The following is a 10,768-nucleotide window of genomic DNA, read 5'->3' on the forward strand; positions in this document are numbered from 1 at the left end:
CTCAGATTGTGTTTACAGAGGAGGTATAGACACAAATAAGTGTTCCTGTGATGTGGGGAACCTATTCATAATACCAGCCGCCTTAATGTGCGGTTTGGCTTGTAACATACCTCCCAACATTTCGGTAGCCAGCATCGGTACAGAGGTCCTGGCCACGGCATGATGGGGATGTGGTCACATCACGACGAGGAGCTTGGCCACACCTTGGGGGCGTGCCTAGCGCTTTTGAAGTGCTAGGTATCCTCCCCTCCAAACATCTCCATTGCTGTGCCCACCAGTGCAAGTGGCACCCCTTCACCAGTGCTCTGCCATGCAGAGCAGTAATGAACAGAGAATACTGGTTAGCTTTCCACCCCGTTGAAAGTTTTGTTGCTCTAGACAATTTCCTAGTTTGCATATATGCAATTTTTATACTCTTTATTTAGAATTTTGCACGGTTACATCAAAAACAGTATTGCACAAACCTCCCTTGCCATGAGAGGAACAATGATAGTAATATGGTTGTTGTGTTCAATATCCGGTTACATAGCTTGTAAAACAATCAATAATGATTACTGAAGAGGATAATTGATAAACATGTCCTTATTGATGTAGTATAGAGGGTTATTGTGCAGGTCAGGATACCATAGAGACCTGTACTTGCAGTTGGAGTTTGGTATCAGCCCAAAAGTCCTAAGGGGTATATTTACTAAACTGCGGGTTTGAAAAAGTGGAGATGTTGCCTATAGCAACCAATCAGATTCTAGCTGTCATTTTGTAGAATGCAATAGATAAATGACCACTAGAATCTGATTGGTTGCTATAGGCAACACCTCCACTTTTTCAAACCCGCAGTTTAGTAAATCTAGCCCTAAGTGAATAGAAATTAAACTAAAGTTGGTATTAAAAGGTAAGATCAGAGCCTATGGTGGTTTTTAACGAGGTTTATCCAGGGGATGAGGAGCTGGGGGAAAGGGATTGAATTTCAAGTGGACAACCCAAACCAAGAGTGATTTCATGATTTCCTGGTGTATATATGTTTCCCGGTAAACATACTGAATGTCCGGTGTTCTAGGGTTCTCATAGTTTCTGGGAGTTCTTTACCAAATTGTACTGCATACTAGGGATATACTCCATGCTGGACACAAACCTAATGCACTTTAAAGAATCTCTTGACATGAAAGACAGTCAGGTCGTTTCCAGTAACGAACGATTAAAAGTTTTACCACGCTGCCTATGTGTGTTGTTAGTTTATTTGTTGACTTGTCTATTTGTTCTACAGGGAGGCCCAGAATCATATTTCCTATGTTAGGACTTAATTGTTGTGCCTTCTGCTAGCTGTGTTTGTAACCAGGTACCTTCTGTTCCTGCAGTGTGAGTATGAGTGCTGGCTCGGTGGATCAGGAACCGTCTCGGAAGCTGGGCTGCTGTGGCGTACCTGTGATCACGGAAGACATGCAGGCACTAGCAATCCGCAGCCTGACCGGGAGCGAAGTGCAGAAACATTATGAGCTGATTCGGGAACTGGGAAAGGGAACGTATGGCAGGGTGGAGCTGGTGTCCCACAAGAGCACAGGTAATATTGGGAACATATCTGGAATAATGGAGGTGAGGTGAGATTGATCGGTGACAATCTAATGTCCAAAGGTGGGCGTCACCTTTACCGTAAAGGGCAACTCCAGCTATAATGCAATTTTTACATAACATTCCAAAAACCTTTAACAAGTAGAACTTTGGTGGCTCCATTCCAGGAGGGGCAGCACAGTGGTCTAGTGGTTAGCACTTCTGCCTCACAGCACTGGGGTCATGAGTTTGATTCCTGAGCATGGCCTTATCTGTGTGGAGTTTGTATGTTCTCCCTGTGTTTGTGTGGGTTTCCTCCGGGTGCTCCGGTTTCCTCCCACACTCTAAAAAAAAAACATACTGGTAGGTTAATTGGTTGCTATCAAAATTGACCCTAGTCTCTGTCTGTCTGTGTCTGTGTGTGCCTATATTAGGGAATTTAGACTATAAGCTCCAATGGGGCAGGGACTGATGTGAATGAGTTCTCTGTACAGCGCTGCGGAATTAGTGGTGCTATATAAATAAATGATGATGATGATGATGATGAGGGACCCCATAATGAAAAATAACTACTCTCCACCAGCACTGCAATGCCTTTTGTCCCAGTGTTAACAATGATCCCATTAGAGCATGTGTTGGAATTGATACCTCTTGTAGATTTTAAGTTTAAATTATATTTTAACTGGAGTGAAACTTAAAAATGAACATATCCCTGTAACAAGTTCCTAGCCATGTAGACTCAGCAGGTTTGCCCTAGTTTATTATAATTAGTCTTATATTCGTTTTGGATGATTTTATTGCAGTACAGTTGTTGCCAGTACCCAAGGTAGCTCTGTATTAATAAGCTGTTTCTAACCTCCAGAAATATGTATGATAAATATATTAGTTTGTTTCTCCAGATAAACCATTTTCCCCCATAATGCTGTCACTTGCTAAGTAAGCGAAATATTCGTGCAAAGCAAAATCTATTCCCCCAAATGGCAGGCTCCACAAAATCTTGCAAAAAGACGTGTTCTCATTTTAGAGATTGTAATGTACCAAGTTCATATTTGAAAGTATTCTACCAAATACTAAGCCAAAACTAAATTTACATTTGACTAAATGTTAAAAAAACATCTGTAATTTTACAGCGGTGACTCTGTGCCTTATGCCCTAAAGATGAAGGATTCCGCCACTGGAATCTTGTGCTTCACTCTTCCAGTGCCAGAAGTTACAATAGTCATGTAAAAAAATATACAAAGTGTAAGTGGTACATATCTGACCTCTAATCTCACTTTCTAGGTAACAAGATGGCTCTGAAATTTGTGAACAAAAATAAAACCAAGCTGAAGAGCTTCTTGCGGGAATTCAGTGTGACCAGCGCTCTGTCCTGCAGCCCTTTCATTATCAGAGCTTTTCATGTGCTGTTCCAGACAGAGGAGTGTTATGTCTTCGCTCAGGAGTATGCTCCCGCTGGGGACCTCTTTGATATTATTCCACCACAGGTGAGATCAAACACATCAGATGATATTTCTTCTTCTTTATGTCTGGCTGCGTAACTGGGTGTGTGTGGAAATACAATCCTGAACCAAAGTCACAATTGTGAACAATAGTTGTGTATTAGATGTACACACCACAATGTATGTAGACAACAGGCAGAGTTTAATTAATAATCACTGCGTTCATTGTCGGGAGTCATTCTACTGAATGCCAGATATTGGTCTCCGGTCCATAGCTATAAGTTGGTGCATTTGCAGTAGTTGAACATAGTTATAAGATCTCTTTGAAACTTCTCAGTAATTATGTTTTTCCTTCAAGGTGGGACTCCCTGAAGACATGGTGAAACGCTGTGTACAACAGCTGGGCTTGGCTCTAGACTTTATGCACAGCAAGAGTCTGGTTCATCGCGACATTAAACCGGAGAATGTTCTTCTCTTTGATCGGGAGTGTCGGCGGGTTAAGCTGGCTGACTTTGGTATGACTCGTAAGGTGGGCTGCCGCGTGAAACGCGTGAGCGGCACTATCCCCTACACAGCACCAGAAGTGTGCCAAGCTGGCCGCTCAGAAGGCTTTCCAGTAGAGACGAGCTTGGACGTCTGGGCTTTTGGAGTACTTATCTTCTGTGTTCTCACTGGCAACTTTCCCTGGGAGTCCGCCTCACCGGGAGATGCCTTCTTTGAGGAGTTTGTGCATTGGCAGAAAGGCCGTCTTCCCGGTCTTCCTTCCCAATGGCGCCGTTTTTCAGACAATGCCCTACGAATGTTCCAACGCCTTCTTTCTTTAGAATCAGAAAAGAGAAGCCCAGTTAAGGAGGTCTTCTTCTACATAAAATATGACCTACTGTCAGAAGCTAGGCGTAGACCTTCTTACCGATCCCGCAAGCAGACAGGAGAAAAGTTACCACAGGTGCCCCAGCGTCACGAGAACCCCACTCCTCTCAAGAGGACAATACTTACTGAGGGAGGCTCCTCACCACGTGTCCCTCACTCTCTGGCAGAAGCAGGACAACCACCTGCTGGCACTGGCAGGACAGAAGGGAGGCAGGACAAGAGCAAAGCTCAGATGCTGCTAGCAACCGCTATTGAGATATGTGTGTAATGCGGACAGGACACCCACTCATATTCATCGGACAGTGATGTCATTGTCTCCAGTAAAGGTCACCTCCTGGCTTAAGACATAAAACGGGTTTGACCTCTTAGCATTTAATGGTCATGAGCCTACAAGCAAAAAAAAATAAAATAAATATATTGCTGATGTGAGAATGGCTTGGTGAAAGGAAGAACTGATGTTTTATGGATATTTTATGGAAGGGAGAGGATAATGGCGCTTTTTTGATCAAAAGGATTGTTAGGGTAGTGACTTTTGTGCTGTTTCTGCCTCTGCGGGACCAGGAACCTTATATTACATGGGTTGTATGATAAGGGTGAGAGAGGTGTCAGACGTTTAAAAACCGGTATAAGGCAGGCAGTATTAATGCAAGCTTTCCCTCTCGTTTTCTACACAACCAAACGATACAATAGACCAGTAGTGCAATGTCACATACTCTTACACAAAGTTACTTTATACAGGAAGACCAGACCTGGCGCACAGCAACTGACTAACCAGCCGGACACTAGACTACATTACTGCACAGGGCAACAAACACAGTGGGAGATATGAAAACTGGTGCAGAGGTAACTGTGCAAATATATATGCAGCACATAGCAACCAATTAGACGTCTGCTTTTATTTTCTATGACAATTAGAATATGACTAGTTGCTATGGGTTACATCATAAAAAAATCTTCGCAGCTACCTGTGCATCAATTTTAATAAATGTCGCTCATTCTCTTCACAGCTCATACCTTCTATTTTGCTGTTCAACCCTCCAGACAAATAAGGGCTTGCATTAATTTATAGCACATCCAGAAGGCTGAATGGCCGATGTACCAGGGTAATCTCTTCATATAAGTCTAGATCATGGATCTTGAAAATTACTCTTTAATTTTAGATACGGCGCCTTTAACATTCCCTGAAAACATATCAAACTTTTTTTAAATTGTGTTACGTGTGTGTGTTTTTTTTTTTTTTTTACACACTTGAACATCCCTGTGAGAATCCAGAACGGGAACCTTTAAATCGGGAGTTCTGTTACTTTGCACAGTAGAAAGTTGTAGGGACAAATGAAAACCAGAAATGTGTGAATCTTTTTTTTTTTTTTTTTTTTTTTGTTTGTTTTATGGTCACTGTCATTCATTTTGGTTACTGAAATTGTATCCCAAAGGTTCTCATATTTTTAGCACAAGCGATAGGAAATTTCACCACAAGGATGTCAGGTGCATTCTGATTGGCTAATGTTCAGCCAGCTCATATAACTAATTGTGAAAGTGGCACTGATTGGCTCAGACAGTTTCCATGGAAACACAGAACCTGCCATGAAAAGCTATAGAATGCTCATCTAGAGACACAGTTCCGTATGAGAGAACTTTTGGGGTCCTTCAGAAAGCTATTTTTATCCTTAGTATATTGTTGTTTTGAATGTTTGATCGTATATATGTAAAAAAAAAAAAAACTGTATATGGCAATTGTGCAAAGTATGCATACAATACAACGAGGGCACTTTTGAAAATGGGCGCACAGGGCAAAGATGCTGTTGCCAATGGCAACCAATCTCATTCTGTCACTTTTCCAGCGCAGGTTAGAAAATGAAAGCAAAAGTCTTACTGGTTAATATGGGATACAATGCATTTTTCCTGTGCACCAATTTTAATACATGTTCCATATTGTATATGTAGTCATGAGGCAAATATGCAAGTATCTTATTGTAGGCCGGTATGCGCCTCACTGAATTGGTACCCATTCTCATCCCTTACAAAATCGAACATTTTGCTGCTCCCAAATGTTGGTGCCTCATTATAGGCATAGCTAATTCAGATGGTATGAGAATTTGATTTGACTTATTTTGGCATGACATGGTCATACCTACTTGATTTGCCACTCAGAGATGACTGATGATGACTGACCTCCCTTCCCTACTTTCTAATTTGACCATAGTCAAAGTTGAATGAATTTCCAGCCTAAAAACAGACTAGTTTAGGACACACTGGATTCTGTGGAGTGGTGCCTCCTGCCTAACACAAATATAGCCATACAAAGCCTTCATAGTTGCCAACTGTCACTAATTTCCAGGGACGGCCACAAGTTCTAATATTTTTCCCCAAAAAAAACGTCCCTGTTTTTCAGGTTTGACCAACTGAGCAGTATAAGTCATCTTCTTTATATACTGAATACAATTTTCATTATCTATTTACATTCCCAAGGCTTTATAAGTTAATATTTTTTGCATTTGAGTATTTAAGGTACAAAAAAATGACATTATCACCAAGGTCTGTAAAAATATCTTGGTGGGGACTGTAGTGCACGAACGCCCGTCTAGACAGTAGCATGCTTAGTGGGCATTTATGTATCTCCACGGCAGCAGGGTCCCTGGCAATTATTTAAAATGTTGGCAACTATGTGCCTTGACAGTCCATCTGACAGAGAAATGGTTATTTAGTGGGTGTACTTGCAGTAATCCTTTCCCCATCCCAAAAAATTGCCTATGCAGAGCATATGTAGCAAGTGTACGGTTGTGTTTGGCATATCGACTCTGTCTATTATTTTGTGTAGGATTAAATCTTGTCTTTCATTCGGTATTCATTTTCTCTGGAAAGGCCAATGCTAGTTCATTGTTGTTCCTGCTACATGGATTTAAAGCGAATCCTCATCTAAACAGCACGGAGGCAGCCATTTTATCCAGCCTGCCAACTCAGCTGTCTCGGTGATGTCACTAGTTCCTAGCGAGTTGATAGGCTACATTTTTCAATGAATGGTGGTTCAAAACAAAATGGCTACCTCCACTGAGTGGAAGTGTTGGGTCGACTTTAATAGCTAGTGGCACCAGCTTTGAAGCTTTTGTGGCGACTAAATCAGGGTGTGTGTAGTACCTAATAAAACACTAAGGGTTCTTCTTTAGCCTCCCTTAAGATGCTGTTATATACATACATGAAATTAGTGGCCTAAGTCACACTTGCTTTCAGATTTGTTGTCACTACAAGCAGTAGTTGCTCCCATGCTAAGTTTCTGCATTTTCCAAGCTTTCAATGTGTATTCAGGGGCTTGCAAGTAAGGCCTCGGTAAATACAAACTATGTAAAGGGCTACAGCGTTGCTAAAATAGCAGAAGTGCCATAACGCCACAGCGAATACCAGTGGCCATCACAGAAAAGCAGTGTACAAATCAGATTTAAAAAAAAACAAAAAAACCTGACATTTGGTCTAGCTGCCTCTGTCTATACTTTGGAGCTAAGTCAAGAAAGATAATCATTTATAGATGTCTATAAAACTGTGTTTACGTCTTTGGAAATAATCAGTCAGAGCACAATCCTCCTTTTATTTTTTTGTCTCTCCCTGGTTTTAGGGCCTAGGTATACAGTACTGAGTTTTCATGTTTTCCTCTTGAGTAAGACCCTGTATATTCAAAACCAAGTGGGTAGACAACTAAAGTAGCATACCCCCTTCCCCCTTTTTGCCTTAGACGTCTTCAATGTTCACAATATTAGTGCAATAATGTAGATAAGGTGATGATTGAAAAACTTTTTAACTTAAGTGTAGAGTATTTCTGATTCCAGGTTAGGGCTAGCTTAGAAAAGTTACCTCAGTTTAGCTGACCTGTTTAAAAATATATATATATATAGATAAAGTTATGTATAGAGATAGCTAAGCATATTTGTAAATGTGGATTTTTTTATTTTTTTTGTGAATGCAATGCCTTTTGTTCCACATACCTCCATCAAAACAGACCTATTATTTATCAAATGCATTTTTCCCCCTCAGATTACTCAAATTGTCCGCCATTTTGAATCCACGGTTAATGAGGTACAATGTTGGGAAAATGTTAAAATATAACCCACCTATAACAATGTTTAATATCCTTTCATTTGAAAAGAAAACCTTTTGTGTACAGTTTATTGTCCGCAGATATTAATCACCATTTAAAAATTCAGATTCTATCCGCTATATCATGTTCTGCAGTGTGCTAAAACAGCTGAAATCTCTACAAAATGTCCTGCAAAATATCTTTTCTTGTTAACTTTGATGTAAATATATTGTAATTCTTCCTTAAGAAGCTGCTGATAGTATCTTCTTAACAAACTCCAAACACAGTTGTCCACCGAGTCTTTAATTTCTCTCTCTTTGTTCTCTCCTGAGAATACTTAATAATATTATGCATTATAAATAAGATACTTAGCTTAGGCCCTAGAGAGTTTAGTCAGTGCTATCTAACCAAACGTCCGCTAACAATTGTTAATGCCCGCAGCACGCAAGGAAGGCACTTTCATTGTGCTTTTAATTTTCTTATATTAGCATTTCGCAAATATGATTTGAGGAGACTGTAGATGAAGGCGAGGGGGGCGTATTGTAGCCGGAATCCAAGCACAAGACCCGGAACCACACTGTAACTTATGGTCGTTTAGGAGCAGAAAAATATCATTGTGCCCAGTTAAGATTACAATATAATTGTGGTACCTGGGACATGGAGATGAGTGTTTTATCAAAGGTGAGTAGAAATTAGCAGGAGGATAAAAACCTTGGTGTCTAGCATTTCAGTGTCATTGGTATACAGCCACTGAGCTACTAATTGCCCCATAGTGCTTAACTGAACCCTGATTCACAAACTGTTGGTGAACTCTCATCATCATCATCATTTATTTATATAGCGCCAGCACAGTCTGTAGCGCTTTGCAATTGGGAACAAACACAGTAATATAACAATACTGGATAATACAGACAGAAGTGAGAGGACCTCTCAGACGGCATCATGGGAATTGTAGTTCAGAAATGTAGGGCCGAGAAACTTTTTAGTATGTGTTTTTTTTTGTTTGTTTGGGATTTTTATTTTGCTACTGAGGTGCCAAAAATGTCCACCTCATTTTTTTGGTGGCTATTACAATGCTTATTGCAGTGATATAGCTTTTACATCTCTCTTGAGTATAAATCATACGTGCAAACTCTCCCGGAAGTCTCCTGAATTCCAGATAGGTCTCCCGGACTCTCGGGAGAGTAGGACATCCTCCTTCATCTGCCCATTTCCTAGTGAAGTGGGCAGAATTAGAGCTGCAATGCAGGCGTGCCATTACGTCATGGGGGAGGGGGGGCAAAAATGGCACAAATCATGTCCCCTCCGCCCCGAGAACTCCCGGAGGGAACCATCAATAAGTTGGCAAGAATGGTACAAAAGCAACATCTAATTAGTTGGCTTTATGACATAGTCTATAACTAGAAGCCACTTTGGCAAGATGTGTAATGTCAGACACGCAGATTGGACAACACGTTCAGTTTAATACTTGCCTACTCTTTCTACATGACCGTGAGACTCCTGCATTTTGGGAGTTCTCGCCGAGCCCCGGGAGAGCAGGCCTTTCTCCCAGAGGGGGAGATCATTAAAGTTGGCAAGTATGACTAATCCAATTAATAAATTTCTTGCTCTGTGCCTCAAAACTACTTTTCATGCATTCGCAAGATGCTATATAAATGGTGTCCTACAGAGCCCATTAAAAAAACAAACAAATTAAAAACACTTAAAAATCATATGTAAGCACTGAGCATGGATCTTCCTGTGAATAAATGAGTCTTACGAGTTCCCATCTCAGGCTTCTTCACTTGCTGCAGTTTAAACTGTTCCTATATGGAACATGTGCCTGCATGTATGAAGAGAGCACATATCAATCCTTATGAAGAAACATGCTCTACTATTTCTGTACAAATCATTTATGTGGAACCCTCAAATAGTTCAGTGACTTTCAATGATCCTGTGAGATTTCACCAGTTCCAGTCATAACGTATATTTTATCTTTCAGGATAAATATATTTTTTACGCTCATTCGTAAATATACGAATCCTTCAGAAGTTCCCAAAATTTGGGCGTTTCTGACAACGGCAAAAAAAATAAATAAATATATCAATGTCGGATGTGGAACAAAATGTCCTTGTTTTCTTAGGTTTAACTGTGTGGTCTGTCATTGTGCTAAAAGTGTCTCTGTGTGTCCCTGCACTGCAATTTAGGGAGGAGCAATTTAATAATCGAACAATATAAAAAAAAAAAAAAACAACAAAAAAAACAAACATGTCCTCGGAAATGTAGTCATTGTATTGGAATCCTCTCTGCGGCCTCTGAAAATAATATGTACAGTACCGGCGGTGCAGAGGAAAAGCTTATACAATGTGCGTGTATTTTTACTTTGTATTCTTTTCTTGGTAGACAATAAATTGAAAATTGAAAATAATACAATGGCTGTTTTGTTTCCTTAATTTCGTTGAGGATGGTACATCGGGGAAAGCCAGAGGGGTGGTGGTGATAGGATTCTCTGATTTACCCCCTAGACAAGTCTTTCTGTCTAAAGCAGCTGCTGCAATACCACTTCTAACCAGCAGGTGATAAAGAACGACCCTGGTTTTACTGAATGGTGTGTGACTGATGCAGGGGGGGAGAGGAGTTGAGCAGGGGGCCCGTAACTGCCGGTGGTAGTTCCGCCACTTCCTGCATCCACCACGTCAGGGCAAGCAAAGAGAAGCCGACACAGGGGCAGAGCAGGGTCGCAAGAGGACGGACATCATCGCAGTCATCATCATCATCAACATTTATTTATATAGTGCCAGCAAATTCCGTAGAGCTTTACAATGGGGAGCAAACATTAATAAAACAATACTGGGTAATACACACATACAGA

General features: G+C 40.8%; 1 protein-coding gene across 3 annotated transcripts in view; it reads left to right on the plus strand.

Moving 5' to 3' along the window:
• The window catches only part of SBK1 (SH3 domain binding kinase 1), a 69,972-nt gene extending 59,643 nt beyond the window's left edge, over nt 1-10,329 (plus strand). For all 3 annotated transcript variants that reach the window (XM_075179398.1, XM_075179396.1, XM_075179397.1), the window contains 3 exons: nt 1,353-1,555; nt 2,824-3,026; nt 3,340-10,329. In XM_075179398.1, the coding sequence (XP_075035499.1) occupies nt 1,360-1,555; nt 2,824-3,026; nt 3,340-4,119 (1,179 nt within the window). In that variant the 5' untranslated portion in view covers nt 1,353-1,359 and the 3' untranslated portion in view covers nt 4,120-10,329. The remainder of the gene's footprint in view (nt 1-1,352; nt 1,556-2,823; nt 3,027-3,339) is intronic.
• The last annotated feature ends 439 nt before the right edge of the window (nt 10,330-10,768 follow it).

Source organism: Mixophyes fleayi, chromosome 7 (genome assembly GCF_038048845.1).
Source record: "Mixophyes fleayi isolate aMixFle1 chromosome 7, aMixFle1.hap1, whole genome shotgun sequence".
Classification (NCBI taxonomy): domain Eukaryota; kingdom Metazoa; phylum Chordata; class Amphibia; order Anura; family Limnodynastidae; genus Mixophyes; species Mixophyes fleayi.